Source organism: Equus caballus, chromosome 3 (genome assembly GCF_041296265.1).
Source record: "Equus caballus isolate H_3958 breed thoroughbred chromosome 3, TB-T2T, whole genome shotgun sequence".
In the NCBI taxonomy this organism is placed as follows: Eukaryota; Metazoa; Chordata; class Mammalia; order Perissodactyla; family Equidae; genus Equus; species Equus caballus.
Window position 1 is genome coordinate 93,004,414 of NC_091686.1, and position 19,917 is coordinate 93,024,330.

At 42.4% G+C, this 19,917-nt stretch overlaps 1 protein-coding gene across 20 annotated transcripts in view; it reads left to right on the forward strand.

The window, feature by feature from the left end:
• Nucleotides 1-3,097, forward strand: part of RBM47 (RNA binding motif protein 47) — a 148,724-nt gene extending 145,627 nt beyond the window's left edge. For all 20 annotated transcript variants that reach the window (XM_023638195.2, XM_023638192.2, XM_070263947.1 and 17 more), the window contains one exon: nt 304-3,097. In XM_023638195.2, the coding sequence (XP_023493963.1) occupies nt 304-543 (240 nt within the window). In that variant the 3' untranslated portion in view covers nt 544-3,097. The remainder of the gene's footprint in view (nt 1-303) is intronic.
• The last annotated feature ends 16,820 nt before the right edge of the window (nt 3,098-19,917 follow it).

A 19,917-nucleotide genomic window follows, 5' to 3' on the forward strand; every position in this document is an offset into this window, starting at 1 on the left:
GAGTGGAATGGTGGGTAGAAGATTCCAGGGTATTTAAACTTTCCCTCAGTGGTCCAGTTCTGTCACTTTCACCAATTGAAAGCAAATGAGTCTTGAGGATGCTCCACTACCTTCATGGCTCTTATCACACTCCCTTACAATAATTACTTGTTTACCTCTCTGCCTCCCTCCCCTGAGAATGGAAACCTTTGTTTTTAGATCTTGTACTCCCAGCCCCTGGGAGTTGAATTGAATGAGTGGAGTTGTTGAATGAATGGGTGCCTAAGGCCATCAGTAAGGACTCTTTTTCTCTCTCCTCCTCAGGGCCGCCCAATAACTCCAGTCTACACGGTGGCTCCAAACGTTCAGAGAATTCCCACTGCCGGGATCTATGGGGCCAGTTACGTTCCATTTGCTGCTCCGGCCACAGCCACGATCGCCACACTACAGAAGAACGCAGCCGCCGCCGCCGCCGTTTATGGAGGCTACGCGGGCTATATACCTCAGGCCTTCCCTGCTGCTGCTATTCAGGTTCCCATTCACGATGTCTACCAGACATACTGAGACGAGAGCACAGACAAACCACAGAACTACCACTGAAGGAACACTTTACTATTTATGAAGAAAGAACATGGATTAGCACACATATGAAACCTGAAAGTGAAGAATGTTATCAGATATCATACTGAAACATTTTATATACATGAAGTTTTCACTAGTTTTTTAAGACTATTTTCAATTTAGCAGGCCTGTGTTCATACATTCCTCAGAGACTTGCAATGGCTCGTGCCTTAATACCATCTCTTAAAAATTTGTATGCTGTAGTACCTTTGTATAGAGGTTTTTGTTTTTGTATTTTTAAGGATATATTTTCAGTATGAAGGTTATTTTCTTAACTTCTGCACTCCAGAGATTTCTATTTTGTAGTACCTTCAATAATATATCAAGTATATATTAAAAAGCACACTTGAGCAGCTAGGAGACTATTTTGAAAAGTATATTCAATATTTAAAGATGCAAACAATAGTGCTTTAAAAATACTACATAAAATGTTATTGTAAAAGTTATACTGGAAAGTGCAATTTTAAAATGAGTAAAACCTCTATTTTTGCTGGTATTAAGGGTCGACGGTGTTACCATGTGTTATCCACGATGGTTCTCTTTTTTAAAAGAAATTAAACACTCAGTCTCTCCTTAAGCCAACATTGAAAAGACTTGTCACACTTCTGAGTCCAAACACTGGAAAGCTCTCACCTGCCACCATGACCCTGGGCCCCTGCTCATCCTCTGTGTGTCCTTGCTCTTAAACCTGTTTTCCCCCAGGCTCGCCCACTCATCTCCTCCCCGAAACCCCAGTCCCGACTCCGTGTTTGGCAAATCTAGGGCAAGTGAATTCCTCCAACAGAGAAAACATCGATAGCTTTTATACTTCTTCCTGGGTATTTGTTGGGATTTTTTGTTTTGTTGTGTTTTTTTGTTTTGTTTTGTTTTGGTTGGGGAGGTATTTTCGATAGCAAAGTATGTGTAAGCACAAGATTTTAATAGTTCACATAAGACACCTTTGCATATGTATTTCATTGTCCAATATAAAACTTTAGTTCCTTTTCTAATGCTTTTATTCGTTTTTGAAGTATGAGTTTCTAGAGACAGAGAATGTTACTGTAGACAAGACCCCGAGAGACCCTTGTCACAGGAAGTTATGCTTCTAGTTGCCTTATCATGTTTCATGCAAAATGTCTGTGGTCGTCAAGGGTGTTGGAAATGTTAAGTTTCTTGAACAGGGCTTCCCTCCATTGCTGTGCACGGGGCAAGTGAACTAAATTGGGGCAGGCACATTCAGGAGGAGAGAGACCCCCCCAGGAGTTAAAAGATAGTTTGTAAATATCTCCTGATGCTCGTTTTTAGTTGTTTTATGGTGCAGAAGTTCATGGTATATAGTTTAATGCAAAATGAAACCATTTTATTTCAATGTTATTAAAAAGTTTTGTTTTATTAGAAAGTAAATGTATTGTTGCAGTGTTTTGTGCCTGTTTAAAGGCTTTTGTTTAGCAGAGTGAATGTAAAATACAGTAAAATGTTAAGATTGTCATCTACTTTATGAAATACATCAACTTGGAATTTTGTTTTAAAGGTTCTATCAAGGAAGTGAGGTGTGCAATAGGTAGCAAGTACACATTTGTGTTTTTATGTCATATTAGAGATACATAAAGTCTTACCACTCACCGAATTTTTGCTGGTGGCTGAATTCTTATTTGTGGATTCATAATAGGATCATGCCTTTAGCAAATGTTTTAGTTTTGTTTTAAATTTTAAATTAAGAGATTCCCAAATGCCTTTTTTCCCCCCTCATTTTAGGGCGGGATGAATTTTTTATATATAAGCAATATTTATTTAACTATTCTGTAAAATTATTGAGTGCCTGCAAAGGCCTTTAAACATTCTTGACATTCCTATCCATCATTCTTCAATGACATAAAGTAATTGTGCAATGTTCCTGATGATGTACCCGGCAAGCTGCATCCGAGCTCGCATCCGTTGGAATGAGTAATCCAACAAAATGCAATCTGGATCAGATCCTCATCCCTTGGCTTTGTGTGAAAGAAGGACACTCCTTCCCTTGTAGGATTGTCACAGGGGTTCACGGGATGAGACTCTGACCCAGAGGTCTTACTGTATTTTACATGTGCCTGTAAATTATTTGCAAAAAAAAAAAAAAAAAAAAGAGGTAATAAAAAGAAAAGAAAAAAAGTGGTATCTTAACATGGCAGTTACCAGACTACCTTAAAAACAAATATTGGTGACATAGCCAGTTAAGTATCAGTGAGCCTTCTGTGTATGATCTGTCTGTTCCTGTTTCAAAACCATTTCACATACACTACTGAGGTGAGTTTATAACTTGAAATGTGAACTTTTTTTTTTAGGGTTAAGAACAAACTATATAAATGTTAAAAAAAAAAAAAAGGCTTTAGGGTTCTGTTTTCAAACATGCTAGCAGTTTAGTTGTTACCTTTAGTTGCTTTGTATTGGAAAAGCTTTTAAATTTATTTAGATCTTGCTCCATTTACAGTACATTCTTTGGATGGATGTAGTAAATAAAGCTTCTTTAAGGCAATTTCAAGACCTTATTTTAAACTGTGTTTTCTTTATACTGACTTTTTTTCCCTAACAAAATTAGAAAAACACTTACAGCATAGAAGGAATCGATTAATTTGATATTTTCAACAGGAGGAACCCAGCAAGTTGCTATCATGTCTTTGGTTTGGAATTACCATTGAAGATAGGGTGCATAGTAAAAATTGTGAATTATCAATATGCCCAAACTTGAGTTGGAAGGTTGAGCGCTCAAATACTATTCAGCATCTAGATTGGAGTAGGATGTGGCAGAGGCTATCACTGCTCTCAGTACTGAAATTTGTTTATGGTCCCAAGAGTTTTACACTCAGAACCCTAGATGGAGACAGTTGATGTGACACTGAGTTGTTTGGTGGTCTCAGGAAGGTGCTGGGGTGACCTGAATGTTGGTTTCTGCGTTGGAAACCAAAGCCTTCTGTTTCTCATTTTCACAGTGCACACACAACAAGGTTAGCAGAACACTTCCTTCCATTTTCTCTAGAGATCATCACTAATTTCAGACAGTATCTTTCAGCAAAGCCGGTCAGATGATTCAAGGGGAAGTGACGGGTTGTCATGGAATAACTTCTAACAATTGCCCCATGTGGCTTTGCCATTGATTAAAATTAAGAATTTTACCTTCTTAGTCTTGAGCAGCCTGAGTTATGGTGTCCCAACCTACATTTCTTGGAATACTAACTTCCTGCTTTTTTAAAAAAATAAAGGCCTTTTTGGAGGCAAAAGAGGCTGGGAAACTTCCCAAGGTGAGAGATCATAGGCAATGTTTTCTTTTTCTGCTGGGAAAGATTCACCCTGAGCTAACTTCTGTTGCCAATCTTCCTCTTTTTTTTTTTTCCTCCCCAAAGTCTGTTCTGGGAGAAAAGAACGGATGCTCTTCAAGTTGCAGAATCACAGATTTTGATTGATCTTGTTAGAAAAAGAATTAACAATCACACAAAACATGTTACACCTCTACCAGGCGCCAGGCTTTGTCCGAGCTGCTGCAGCAGCTGTAGCATGAGCAAAATCTTGCACATGTAGAGCTTACATTCCAGTGGGAGAGCACAGACAAAGTGAGCAGATAAACAGTAGGTCGGGTGGGGACAAATGCTATGATTATGTGACTTCTTAGGCTTTTTGGCTTCTGTAATCTCAGATGGACCTCACAATAACTCAGTGAAGTAGGCAGGGCAGATAATGTGACTGGGCAAGGCCACACAGCTGGTAAGAACCAGGACAGAAATATGAACTCAGACTGCAAGTCCCAGATTCCTTCTAACAGCACAGTGACCCTGGAAATAGATAAAACCAGTCACGCCAATGACCTACTTCAGAGCCCAGAAAAAGAAAAGAAAAGCTTTTCTACAAACGTAGTTTCTTTTCTGTTGGCTTTTAGTGTGTTTTCATATGCAACCTCTTTCCTTGGGGGATGGGAACTGAGGGCAGAATGGCTGAAATGCCTCCTCTCAGCGCGGAAGACACAGTGGCTCTAGGTGGGGCTGCTAAAAATGTAGACCCTGGCACATCTGAGGAAGTCTATCTACAACGCTGTCCCAAAGATGATGGAGAAGGCTAAAGAACTATCGTGGGCAGTCAACTGTACCCTTCTGATTCTTCACTAGAAAGGTGACCCATTTTTTTATTCCAAAAATATCTGTCATGACAACATACATAAGCACTTATTTAGTTGAAAGTCAGAACCACTAGAAAACAAAGTTCTGATTTTTCTTTTCTCATGGATAATCCTACAGACGGTCCAACCTTTATCGAGTGCTGTTATGTGGCGGGCACTGTGCTGGCTGTGTTTTGATAGCTATAATTGACCTTACTGCCTTGGCAGACCCTGTTATAAGGGCATTAGGGTACTTCACTATTTAAAAGAAATTTAAATTTCTTGGCTCTGCCGCAATATTTTTGTATGACCTCAACTGTTACATGATATTATCTTTATTATAGGCTTCTGGGCACTCAGCCTTTATATCAGAGTTAGGTTTTATTTTAAAAAAAAACACGAAATGTAACATTTTCGCATGGATATTTTAATGAAATCACATTTTGACACAATCACCCTAAAAAAAATACATCTTCACTTTTTAAAAAAATTACTGGGTAGGATGACATAGATGTACTCATTTTATTCTTGCCCTGCTAAGTCCTTTGGCACTTTCCCCATCTCTCTGACCACCCAAGGTTAAGGGCAGGATTAGGTTTAAATACAGAATGAGACTCAGGAAACATCCACCAAGTGTTTTGCTTCAATTCCAAGTTCCAAGGTGTCAGCCTGGAGACAGACTTTTCTTTCTCCTCTTTTCCCTCTTTAGTCTTCCCTTTCTAGGTAGCCCGCATTCCTGTTTTCTGACTTCTCACATCAGTCAGAAACGTGGAAAAACTGTGCTTGCCCAAATACTTATCTCTGTGAGCAAGCACCGTGGCCGAGGGGAACAAAGCTGGGTTTGTAGTCCGGATACGTGGGGAGTGAAACCCCAGCTGTGCTCTTTACCAGCCGTGCGACCTTGGAAAAGACGCCTCGCTTCTCTGAGCACCGGTCTCTTAATTGGTAAAATAGAGACAATAATCCTGACCTCGTAAGTTTATTGTGAAAATCTGATGAGTTAATGAATCTTAAAAAGCCTGGTATGTTGTAGGCACTCAAGAAACATTTATTTCCTTTCCCTTCCCCTTTATAAACTGTCGTGTGAATGCATCCCACAGTATTAACTCCATTAAGCCGTTCCATTTTATGCCTTTTATTCTTTTTTTCCCCATTTATTCAATAAACATTTGTTGAATGCCAACTGTCTGCCAGCACAGCAGGAGGCACTGGAGAGAGAACAGTCAACGAAATCGACCCCCTCTGCCCTCCAGAAACTCCCAGACATGAGAAGACAGTGTCGCAAGTGCTATGAAATGGGAGGGGGCACCCGCAAAGGCTTGCACAGGGGGTAAAGGAGGTTTTGAGGAAGAAGTGCCATCTGAGCAAGGAAGTACAGAATGACTATGAGTTAGGGCAGATGAGCAGGGAAACGAGGGAACAGGAAGTGCCCAGGTCTGGAAGAAAGAACATGATATATTCACTGAAAGTCAGTGTGGCTTGCCTCAAAAGAGAAAGAGAAAGGGTGTCATCTGACCTGTGTTAGGTGTGGAAGGAAGAGATTTGGTCCCTATAACAAGGAACGGGGAAAAACTCTAACTAAAACATTCCTCCTTGGGACTTTGAGTTTCTTTCAGAAAATGGTGAAGCCTTGCATTTATCTAAACTGCTGAGGCTGAGGGGTTGTCTAGCGATCAACAGCATGGTGCATCTGAGTGCTCCCTCTAATGGGCAACACCCTCCCTCCAGCCTTCCTGGCCCCAGGTCATGTCCACCAACCCTGATCTTGTGGGGGGAGTTTATAGGGGCAGACAAGGGTCTTACAGGTTTCCACCCCTTTCTTCTTTAAATCCATGTTCTAGCCTCTGGGACCATCTACCCTTTCCTCTCCGGGGTCATACAGCACCTACATGTGCTGGTCAGGGTGTCCCCACTCTCCCTGGGGAAGCACTACAGGAATGCCGACTTCTCAGGAAGGTGGTGGAGCCCTATAGTCCTCCAGATGGCTGTGAGGGCGAGGGACGGTCTTAAGTAAAATCTTCAGAAGTGCACTGGCTTCCTCAGTGGGATTAGATTTCCTTGCAAGTCCACTCTACGCAATTATACCCACAATCAAAAGCAACACCAAATGCTGCATTTGCAAGAAATATGACCTTTCCTGAGCTAATTTTTAGCCACCTTTCTTTCTTGGCTTGCTCTACTTTGTTTGTCAAAAATCTTCATTAATGATTAACCAACCACGAGGTTTAAATAGGCCTTAGTCATTGTGAGGCAGGTAAAACAAGTTGCTAAAGCCCGGTTGTTTCTGACATGACCTTGCTGGGGGGCCCTGGGTCAAGACATTTTGAGCTTATGGCATTATAATAACACTGGCCTTGCCAGTTTAGTTTTCCTGGGATTTTTCCTCTCCTTTTTCAGGATCTTCATTTCAGTGTATTTCTATCAGCCTTGCCAGCTTCACCGCCCCCCCCCCACCCCAATTCAAGCATGGCTGCTTGGCACTTTCTCAGTCTTACACAAAGTGCTGTGTAAACTCAGCTTCCTGACAGGTCCCTAATCTCCCCTTTCCAAATAAGATGCTCCTCTAAGAAGAGAAATTCTGGGAATGCAGCTGATGCTAAATGTGCTCTAGCATTTATAGAAGAAAGTGTTCTGAGCATAAGAGACAATAGCAAAAACAATCTATTTAGCATAACTTCCCAATTCTTAAGTACAAATATCCAAACTGTTAAGTGCCCTGACAAGGCCTGCCTTCGGTGAGCATTTCTTTTTCTTGTCCCTCATTTTCCTTATGCTTGGGAATAGCGTCAAACCTTAGAGCATGATCACTCAGCAGGAGATAAGAACAATGACTGACAGTAACTTACTATATGCCAATCGGATACTTAACATGTCAAGTAGCTTACATGGATTTTTAAAAATTTTTTTATTAAAAATAATACAAACAGAGAACTGTGCACAGATCACATAGAGCTTGATGAATTTTCACAAACTGAGCCCATCTATGTAACCAGCATCCCGATAAAAAACATGACCAGTATTCTGGAAGCTTCCCCATGGTCCCTTCCAGACACTACCTCCTCCCTAAGGGTAACCACTGTTTTGACATCTAACAGCATAAATTTGTTTTCCATGGGTCATTTTTTCATACTTGAGATAGCTACTACTATTATCCCCATTTTACAGATAAAAGGAAAGGAGGCAGAAGGAGGTTTAGCAACTTCCCCAAGGTCACATAGCTGGTAAGTGAAAGAGCCGGGATGTGAACCTGGATTTTCTAACTCCAGAGCTGGGATCCGGGTGGGAAGGTGTAATTATAAGTCACCTGTTTCATAAGGACTTAAGGTCATTTGTTTGTACTGGAAGTTACACTGATCTCCCAACAGTCACTTCACCATAAAGGTCATTGGAGCAAGTGGAAAGCAGAGAGAAAAAATCAGCACACGTGGCAGAACATGGGGTCCCAAACCTTTTGGAGTGTCCAGGCCCTGCAGGATTACCTTTCTGCATTCTTTTTTTCCTAGTGACTTCCAAATCTCTTACACTCTAGCATTCCCCTTTATCAAACTTGGTTTTCAAGAAGGAGAGGAATGGACTAATCCAAACTGAGGTGGGTTGTAGATTTTTCTCTAAGGACAAAACCCTTGTTCAGTAAACCCAGGAATAAAGCCCTAATTTTGGAATTTAAGGCCATAGCCAGTCAAATCAAGAGAATAACTTCAAGGACCAGGAGCTCCTCCACTTGCCCATGACATTGGACCACAAAGGCAGCCCAGCCTGGGGAGCTCAGCCTGGGAATTCTGAGTGGCCAGGAGCCAAATAATTAGATGCCCTCGAGAGTTAACTGAACAATGTTAATGACCGGTGTCCCAAATATGAGGTATACCGAATAAAGTCTTGGAAAGACACTCCAATCAAGGAACTTCCTTTATTCTAAAACATTAATTGTATCGCTAGCTTACCTTTGAACAGCATTTCCCTAGCCACAGAAGGCTTTCTTCAGCTCTGTCTCACTGGAGTGTCATGGCAATCCATGAGGTAGTCACAGAAGATATTCTTTTCCTTCCACTTCTCTTTCTCCTTCTCATTCATTCATTCAACAAATCTTTTTTTTTTTGAGCCTCTATTGTGTGCCAGACTTTGTGGTAGGACCTAAAGATTCAAGGTGAGCATTTATCTCCATTTAATCAAGGAAGACATTGAGGCCCAAAGAAGATAAATGACTTGCCCAAGATCACACTGATGCTAATATTGTGTAACTGTTTACCCTGGGCTAAAGAATTTAAATGCAGTATCTCATTAAACCCTCACAACAACTCTATGAGGCAGTTACTATTATTTTAACTCCCATTTTACAAATGAAGAAACTGAGGGTCAGAAAGAAGTTATATGACTGCCCAAGGTCTCACAGCTGAGTGGGTGAAAGAGTCAGCATTCAGACCCTCGTTGATCTGGCTCCAGAAATGAAAGCTTAAGCATTATTTTACAGAGTCAACAATCGGTGATGCCACTGGCCCATCTGGAACGTAAACAGAACTCATGAGAGCTTTGACTCTGATGCAAATGATAGAAGGATAACAGCTCCGTGGTTCCGTGGGAGTCTGTGCAATGACTTGGCTGGCTCAGCATAAACCCCACTTCCTGAGTTAAATAGACATTTCAGTGCATCTCTTACAGAAAAGCTTTTTCATCCAAATGTTTAATATATCCATTCAAATGGGATTGGAAATAAAGCCCTTGAAGTTTGAAGTTGTAAAAAACATGCCACAATAGCTTGATGTCTTAATTTAAACACTCTGCCCTGAATAGACATAGGATACCCCAGAGATGGAAGGGATATTGGCCATTGAAGGCTTCACTTCCAAGTTTTCAGAATGCTCCCCCTGGTACCTGAGTGTTTCTGTACCGCCCCTTCCCCCTAGGTAAGTCCCTCTATGGGGCAATCACATGAGGAGGTGTCTGGCTTCTTGTGTTCTGAGAATCCAGTGAGGGGAGACACCACTGCGTTTTCTCTGCAGAGCCCCAGCAGCACCCAGTACCATGTTGCAACATAAAACATTGGCATTGGCAGTCTCCTCTGGGGTCTCCTGCCTGCGTTCTTGCTTCCCGTCCATTTACCTTCCACACCGTAGCCAGAGTGATCTTTCTAAAATCAAGTCTGAGTGTTACTAGGGTCAAAAATCTTCAGTGCATCCCACTGCTGAATATACAAAGTTCAGATACTAGCTTAAAACGTACAAGGTCCTTTATAATCTGGCCTCTACATCTCTCCAGAATTATCTCCTGCCAGTCACATACAGGCAGAACTAACAGTCAGACAGCATGAACCAGTATGGCCATTGTGGCCATTTAACACTAGTGTCCCCTCTGACTGACCAGAGCCTGGGCTGGTTGCTGAAGATTTTAACTATGTTCCTTTTCCCTGGTTACTCTCCTCTCCAATTATGCCAAAACCATCCACAGTTCCTTCAAGATGTTCCTCTCCCTTTAGCAGTGTCCACCAACAAACTTCCACTCACTCATCCAACATTTATTGAGCACCTACTGTATGGTCAGCATTGCGCTAGGCATTCAGAATAGAAAGCTCAAAGTCCTGCTATCAAAAAACGGCTGGTCTATTGGGAAGAGAGAAAAGCTAAGAGAGAGTTATAAAATAGTGGGAGAAGTATTAGGATAGAGATAAAGTCCAGTGTTCGGGGAGTACAAAGGAGGGGCACTTCACCCAGACTCGGGGTTCAGGGAGCTGTTCCTGGAGAAGGGAGAGCTATACTGCGTTCTGAAGGCTGAGAAGGGGCAGAAGAAATCTTGATAAAGAGAGCAATCTGTAAATAGTGCAAAGGAAGTAAAGCCTAAGATGGGAGGTGACGGTACTGATACGAGATGGAGGCGAGAAGCTGGTGTGTGTGTGTGTGTGCATGCGTGTGTATTGAAGGGGTGCATGCAGTGCAGAGTTGGCCATTCAGGTGTGAGATTCCATCCTGACCACAGTGGGGAGTCAGTAATTGATTTTCATCAGGGAAGTGACTTGATCATATTCGCATTTTAGAGAGAATGTTCTGGCCAGAGCATGGAGAATAGACTGGAAGGGGAGGATAAAAGAGAGGGAGGAGGCTGTCGCGGGAAACAGATCAGAGATAGCAGGCTGGACGAAGCCACTAGTGTTGACATTAGAGATGGAATGGACTCAAGAGCTGTTAAGTTAAAGTCAATAAACACTGGTATCTAGTTAGTAATGGGGCACAGGGAAATGAAGAATGACTCCCAAGTACCCGGCCTGGGTAATTGGGTGAACTGTGGTGTCGTTTATATAGCTAACATCATATAGCACCGTGCTGGGCACCATACATGAATTTACCCATTTAATCCTTTTAACAGCTCCATGAGATAGTATTATTCTTATATCCATTTTATAGACAGGAACCTGAGGCACAGAAAGGTTAAGTAAGTTGCCCAAGGTCACACAGCTAGTGACAGAATCAGGATTTAGACTCAGGCAGTCTGAGTACAGAATCCACATTCTTAACCAATGCTATTAGACTGTGATTTACTAAAATGTAGAGTACAGAGGGAGTAGCAAATTTGGGTAAGCATGACAAGTCCAGTTTGGGACCTGTTGAGCTTGAGATGCATGTAAAGGATCCATGCAAAGTTCAGAAGGTAGCTGGACAAATGCAGGTGGGGTAAAACTATGGGTTTTAAAAGTGATCCTTTATAACAAGATATTACTTTTGGAAAATTTCAATGGATGTATTTTTCATTTGCCGTAAATCTGGTGCTCTGGGACTCCCCTTACACAGGATCAATGGGATTCAATGTTTCAGGGAAGAGTGAGACGCCAACGAGGCATCCAAGTCATCCCTCAGCTTTGACTATCAGTTTCTGTTCAGTCCATCGTGAGATAAGAGTTTTGAGGGTCAAGTTTTATCGAAAGACAAGCAGAATTTCTGAATAGTGACAGCTCCCTTTTCAAGCACCAGTCCTGTCAAGTCAGACCGTTGAGAATTGTCATGATTGTTCAGCTGAGAGCACACAGGTATCAGAGCCAATATTTGCTCTGACTGATGGGCATCCATTCTGATTGGTGGATTCCGTGTCATGCCCACCCAACAGGAAATGAGGAGGAGGAGGCAAAAGGTAGGAGAAAAGACAAGGAGTCAGTGACAAAAGTCCGGGTCCACAGTCAAAAAAACTTGTCAAGTGAGTGAGCATGATTGTTTAAAATATTTTGGAGCAGAGGAGCAGGATGAGATAATCCAAAATCTAACAGGACCCCAGATTTGTTCAAGGAGAGTCAAAGAAGGTTGCAGCCAGTGCTCTGCTTCCCTCTCACATCCAACATGGCACAGAGAGGCAGAATAACGTGTCGAAGGCAGGTAACTCGAGAGATATGCCTGAGATAGAGCAGCTAGTTCTGGGTTCTCCACAATCCTATCATGATGTGTTCCCACATGCTCCTGCCACCTCACTGCCATGCCTCACCTGTCCAGTGGGGAAAGAAACATGATCAGGGTGACTCACAGCAAGGTTGCTATGGACACCCAAGGCAGGGACCTGGCAGAGGATGTGACTGAGACTCCAAGGGCCTGCAGCTCCAGCACCATTGAACGCTCTGGTGAGCCTGATATCTTTCAACTCCCTGTGCATGGCCGAGAAAACCAAGCACAGCTCCACTGGCCATAGACTTCATTGACTGGCGCCAGGACCAAACACTCGGGGATCGGATTAAATCAGCTCACCACATAGAAACCAGCAAAGACCCATTGACCAGCATGAAGATCCAGAGCTTCTCACCTCCTGCCGTGATGTCATATGAGCTCCCTGCCAAACACAGCGCCATTTTGAAGGAGGAGGAGCGAGAGGGGAGAAAGAGCTCTGGCAGGGAAGTGAACTTTAAGTTGATTGAATATTTACTTGGAAGAGACTTTTTAATCTAAAAGAGATTATTATAAACCAAAAGAGCCTGAGGTAACTTTAACTGCAAGACCAAGTGTTGCTGTTATTCTGGCTATCTAGGAAAACAAAGGTGCGCACTGATACTCTATTTTCTACATCTGAGTGCGTATTATTAGTGAAAAAAAAAATGTCATCCTTTCTCCTGATGTTTCCTTTTATGTGTAGGGAGTTCAGTGAACATAACCCCCGGCCTCTCTCTGCCCGTTTTCTTTTCATTCCTGGAGCGATAGTTTCAAACCTGATTGATAAATTAGCGAATAACTGGGCGTTCGTGGCTAACCAATCTCCTCTTCCTCCTGGAAGGGAGCCTAACAGCAGACAAATTCCCCTCTGTTCTTCCTTTTCCTAGATCCTTCCAGACCCAGTATTGCCTGTGACTGGGTGGGGTGTCTGCCTAATTTGGGGACTCATTTAGCAACGTCCTCCAGTCTCCTTCATAATACTTTGGTCTCCATTTTTTTAATTGAAGATAAAATTAACATAATATGAAATTCACCATTATGCTTTAAAGAATACAATTCAGTGGCTTTTATTACATTCACAATGTCGTGTAACAATCACCACTATGTAATTCCGGAACATTTTTATCAGCCCCCCCCAAAAAACCGCATTCCCATTAAGCAGTCGCTGTCCACACCCTCTACCTCTGGTCTCGGCAACCATTGATCTGCTTTCTGTCTCTAAGGACTTTCCTACAAATGGAATCATATAACGGGTGGCCATTTATGACGGGCTTTTTTCTCTTAGCGTGCTTTAAGGTTAATCCATGTTATTGCATGTATCAGTACTTCATTTCTTTTTGCGCCGGAATAATATTCCATTGTATGGACATACCACATTTTATTTATCCATTCAACAGTTAATGGACGTTGGTATTATTTCTACTTTTTGGCTATTATGTATAATACTGCTACGAATATTCATGTACAAGTTTTTGTTTGAACACTTGTTTTCATTACTCTTGGGTATGTAGCAATTGCCTAGCAGTGCAATTGCTGGGTCATATAATTCTATATTGAACTTTTGAGTAACCGCCAAACTTTCGCACAGCAGTGGCACCATTTTACAGTCCCACCAGCAAAGTATGAGGGTTCCAGTTTCTCCGTATCCTTGCCAACACTTGTTTTTTCCTTTTTTTAAAAAAAATTATAGCCATCCTAGCGGGTGTGAAGTGGTATCTCATTGTGGTTTTGATTTGCATTTCCCTAGTGACTAATGATATTGACAACGTTTTTATGTGCTTGTTAGCCATTTCTATATCTTCTTTGGAGAAATATCTATTCACGTCCTCTCCCCATTTTTAATTGGGTTATCTTTCAGTTGTTAAGTTGTAAAAGTTTTTTATATATTCTGGATTCTAGACCCAGTTCAGATACATGATTTGCAAATATTTTCTCCCATTATATGGGTTGCTTTTCACTTTCTTGATCATGTCCTTCGATGACAAAAGCTTTTATTTTTGATGAAGTCCAATTTATCCATTTTTTCTTTTGTTGCTTGTTCTTTTGTTGTCATATCTAAGAATCCGTTGCCAAATCCAAGGTCATGAAGATTTTTCCTTATATTTTTTTCTAAGAGCTTTCTATTTTAGCTCCTACATTTAGGTCTTTGATCCATTTTGAGTTAATTTTTGTGTATGGTATGAGGTAGCAGTCCAACTTCATTCTTTTGGGTATTTGTTTTGTCCCAGCACAATTTGTTGCAAAGACTATTCTTTCCCTATTGAATACTCTTGGCACCTTTGTCAAAAATCAATTGACCATAGATGTATAGGTTTATTTCTAAACTCTCAATTCTGTTTCATTGATCTATATGTCTATCCTAGTGTTGGCACCACGTCATCTTGATTACGATAGTTTCCTGGTAAGTTTTGAAATTGGAAAGAGTGAGTACTTCAACTTTGTTCTTTTTTTTCAAGTTTGTTTTGAATATTTGGGGTCCCTTGAAATTCCATATGAATTTTAGGGTCAGCTTTTCCATTTCTGCAAAAAAGCCATTGGAATTTTGGTCGATATTGCACTGGATCTGTAGACCACTTTGCGGAGCATTGCCATCTTAAGAAAATTAAGTCTTCCAATTCGCAAACACAGATTATTATAAACCATTTATTTTTTTCCATTTATTTAGGTCTTCTTTAATTTATTTCAGCAATGTTTTATTATTTTCAGTGCACAAGTCTTAGTTAAATTTATTTCTAAGTAGTTTATTCTTTTCTTTTTTCTTCTTTTAGTGAGGAAGATTGGCCCTGAGCTAACATCTGTTGCCAATCTTCCCCCTTTTTTTTTCACTTGAGGAAGATTGTCGCTGAGCTAACATCTGTGCCAGTCTTCCTCTATTTTATGTGGGATGCTGCCACAGCATAGCTTGACAAGCAGTGCTATGTCCACACCCAGGATCCAAACCTGTGAACCCCAGCCATCGAAGTGGAGTGTGTGAACCTAACCACTACACCACCAGACCAGCCCCAGTTTGTTCTTTTTGATGCTATTGTAAATGGAATTGCTTATTTCATTTTTGGATCGTTCAATGCTAGCATATAGAAATACATCTGATTTTTGTATGTTTTTAGTATCCATTTTAAATCCTTGTTTCATTTCTTAGTTTATTCAAAACATGGAAGGGGAAAAGAGCATTAATTGAGACTCTTTCAGAAACCAACACTTGATAGACATACATTTGGTAGCTGAGGACATGGAATGAAGATCAGACAGGAAGAGTGTACACCATGACAAGGAAGCGTCAAGAATGGAACTTTGGTGAACACCAACGATGAGGGGGCAGTTAGAAGGAGAGTCACGCACGCAGGCGTCTGAGAAGCCACAGTCAGAGAAGCAGGAGGAAAACTACATGTTTCGTTCTTTATTGCCATGTAAAGTCCACCACAAAACTTGAGGCTTAAAACAACAACTAGACCAGCTCTGCTTTCCCTCTTTTTCATGTACCAGGCTTAGTATTTGACAAAACAGTTTTGCCCAAAATAAAATAAGTCTAGATACCACTAAATTAGATTTATGTGTTCTTTTAGTCCCAAGATTTAAAGGTTTGATGTCGCTGATGAGGAGGTAATGGGCTAGGGCAGTGGTTTGCTAGTTAATGTTTAACAACCGGCTCTCTAGAAAGAAAAAGCCCTGACCTGTAGCCTTCGCCAACTTCCATGGCATGAATAGCCCCACCATGACTGATTTCAAGATGCCGAGGTGCTGTCACTGAATGCAGAGTTGGGAAAAGAGTGCAACAGTCCAGCGTTCTTCAGTATTTCCACCAGACAGATGAAATCGGCATAAATAACCTTAACAGTGTAGATAATAGTGGCAAGTTTTGAGTATTTATCACCTCTGTGTTTAATATAATTTATTTTAAGTTCATATAATTTGATTTTTAATTACGGCTATGTTTAAGAATTGACTCACAAATTTCCTGAAAATCAAACAATTGGCTCTCATGAGCTAGCACAGGTCGGCTTCAGCCAGGGCTGGAGGTACACTTTGAGCTAGGGGACATGTCCTTGCATAAAAAGAAGAACGGGGAAATGAGGTCAGACGGACCTCTCTCAGACTTATTTATGAAAACTTGGGCAACTCACTGAATCTCAGTTTCTTCATCAGTAAAATGGGATAATATTTATCTCTCAAGGTTCTTATATAGATTAGAGATAAATACGTAGTCTGATCCATAAGAGGTGTTCAAAAGTGCTAGTTTAGGGGCCAGCCCGGTGGTGTAGTGGTTAAGTTCATGAGCTCCGCTTCGGGGGTTAATGGGTTTGGATCCCGGGCATGGACCTACACACCACTCATCAAGCCATGCTGTGGCGGTGTCCTACAATCAAAATAGGGGAAGATTGGAATGAATGTTTGCTCAGGGACAATCTTCCTTACAAAAAAAAAAAAAGTGCTAGTTTAATATTATTTTTCTGTTTTTAAGCATTTCCAAATTTAAGCATAGCTTCAATTTTCCTTAGTACACAGAAATACAGTTGAGAGTTACCCAGGGCGCAACTGGGAGTTCCAAGTCCCACATTAGGTATAGCATTTGTGCGAGGACACAGATGCAACTCAGTTTCACTTATTAGACACTTTGCACGGGCAGAGCCTTGGAAATCTTGCCCCCGGGAGCTTGGGAAGAGGGCGAGCAGAGAATCAGGCTCACGGCTGCCCTAGAAATTGAGGAATCAGCCTGTGGTTATGTGTCCCCCCTGCAAGGCCTGCCTCAATCCCCAAGTGTATTCCCAACAGACTGCTCAGAAACTTGACAATTCTACCCTTTAAATTTCAAATATGTTACCTAAAGGGAGCAAAGGTTTGCCCTGAGCACATCACAGGGATCAGCTTATCGGTCAGCCTGGAGGGCAGAGAGCAGGACCCCAGAGAAATGTCATCTGAGGCGGGTATGTGGTTCCGGGACCGAGTAAGGGAGGACTGGGGCAAAGTTTCCGGCATGGAGTGGGACTTTGCAGGGGCCTGTTGGGGTATGAAGGAAGGAAAAGCTACAGAGCAGCAGTGGCAGGGAAGGGTCAAGAAGAGACACAAAACCAGTTCTGCCCCACCTCCCAGAGCTGCGTAGAGTCTGGTTTCACACCACCCCGTGAGAAAGCTAACGTCCTCTTTGCTTTTCTGTCCCCTCAACGGCAAGTGCCAGGGAAACAGTTAATCAGGAAGTAAACGCACAGCAGCTGGCACTCGATCCGCCTTCGACTCACTTGTCAACACTTCGTAGCCTCTTTGGAGAGGCCTGTGGAAAGGTGAACTGAGAGGTATAATCCTTTTGCCCCGGGGAGGCCAGGAGTTTTTTTCCCCTTAGTACACCGGTCACTTACGAAACAGCAGTTGCAATCTATCAGGAAAATGCAGCATTCTGACAAGCTCACCAAAACAGGTCTTACCTCAGAGAGTGGTGGCCAAGAGCGTGTTGGGAAACCTGGCTTTCTGCTCAGCTGGGTGTCCCTGAGCAAGTCGCCTGGCTTCTCTAGGCTTCTGTATCCTTTCTGTAAGTCAGAGATAATAGTACCTACCTTGCAAGGTTGTTGTGGGGAGACAGAATGCAAGTAAAATGCTTTGCCCAGTGGTACCTTATGTAGTAGGTTCTCAATAAATTGGAGCAACTGGTGTTATTACTACTGCCTGTGTGACCTTGGGCAAGTTATTTCATTTTTCTGGGTCTTAGTTTCCTCACGTGTGTATTGTGGGCCAGGTGATCTCGGCGGTGTCTCTGGTTCTAGCATTTTATTATTCCGTGACAAACAAGATTCTTTGCCTGGGCTCTAGTTCTGCCTATCTAATGCAGGAGATTAGGCCGTTTGCTTTTGCTGTTGTAATGCTCAGATAGCAAAGACCTTTGACAGCCAAGAAGGCTTGTTCACCCTTCCCCTTGAACAGAGTTCCAAGGCTCTGGGACAAGGAGCATACTGGGGTGTTTCTCTAACCACAGGATTGGAAGAGGAGAGGCCCTGTGAATGATTATAGTAAAGTGAGAGAGAGAGATGGGTGGACGAAGTCAAAGCTTGTGTCTTCGGGTAGGAGGACACAGAGGGATAGATTGCAGGCAGGTGGAATCCTATTAATGCCCTTAGCCTTGCCTAATATTTTGAGTTGTCCTAATGTCCTTCACTCAGGCATGTAATGGAACAAGGATTGAGTACCTTGGACACAGAGCAGAAGGAAAGGCTTCTTTTCCTCAGACCTGGGTCCCCAGGGCAGGATGTTAAGGAGTTCGGGCTGACTTATTCCCAGCACATCTTGGGTCAACCTCATCTCCATAAAAAAGTAAAGAAAAAAACCCTACAATTATGTGTAGGGCACATTTTCTGCAACCCGTGTTTTCCCACAGCCTCATTTCTTTTGGGGCCTTCCTTAATTTCCATTAGTGATTTCCAGATGTCAGTTAAGGAGCTGGTTTCCAGCTGGTAGAAAGCATTGCTCATTAAGAATACTCACAAGACCCCAGGCTTTTGGATAACAAATCACAGGGCTTCTGTCACCCTCCCAGCTGGAAGGTCTCTGTTAAATGACAAACTTCCTGAAGTTTCTCCCTTCACATCTTGTACTGTGATAAACTTTCAAGATCACATCTCAATTTCTTATACTGTCTCTCACTTTGTGTCACTAATTCCATGCCTCCCTGTCAGTATGAAAGAAGCATCTGTCACAGAAAAATGGCTTGAGTGGGCAAGGGCCACCCACCACTCAGCCACAACCTGGTTGCCATCCTTGTTTGCCTGTCACTCTGTCTGCTGCCCAGACTCAGAGGATGAGAGTTACAAGGGACCTTAGAGATCATGTGTTCTCACTGAAGGCCAGCCTGCTCACTGGTCCATGGCCAGATGTCCATGATCAAGGGCTCGGCTCGCTTGTTTTCTGCAGAGGCCTGTCTCCTTGGCTTGTAGATGCTGCCTCCTCCCTGTGTCCTCATATAGTCTTCCCTCCGTGTGCATGCATCCTTGGTGTCTCTTGGTGTGTCCAAATTTCATTTCTTATAACACTAGTCAGACTGGATTAGGGCCTATCCTAATGCCTCATTTTAACTTAATTACCTCTTTAAAGGCCCTCTCTCCAAGGACAGTCCGTCACTTTCTAAGGTACTGGGGGCTGGGGCTTCAACATATGAATTTTGAGGGGACACAATTCAGCCCAAAACAGTGAGCTTTCCTGCTTCTTTTTGTTGCTGATGTTGAGAAGGAGAATTTCAGAGAAAGAGAAAAATTCAGGAACTATCCAGAGGTTGGCAACTAGAACCAAGAATGTAAGATAAATTAGAAGAACTCAAATCAGTGGGCCTGAAATAGAAAAGGCTGATTTTTTTTTTGATTGAAATATGGGGTGGCTTAAATATGCTCACCATACAACTTGGATGTGCAGGGAAAGTGTTTTCTTTGTGTTGTCGTCTTAGCTGTTGTTATTTGCTAGGTAAAGAGGAGAATTATAACTGAATGCCCAATCCAGCTTAAACCTTTGTCTAAATCAATTAAATAATTGGCCCCTTTTGGATCCTGCTCAAGGTCTCTGATTTCTGATGGCTCCTCCCCTGTTCTCCTAAGGGAGTGTCTGGGCCTTTGTCCCATGGCATCGTTGTGGGGGTAAGAAGTCATGTTGGCTTTATGCAGGCCCTTCAGTGGGTGCTTGTCCCTAGGGATTCATCTGGCACCCACTACTGATGTCTGCAACTGTGGAGCTCCTGGTCTGGGCTCCCTCGCACTTGCCCCCAGCTCCTCACCTCACGTCATCTCCTGGAGCTGTGGACCCTTCAGAGCTCTGCCCCAGCCTCCCTCTGCTGTCCTGGTGCCGTGGGCA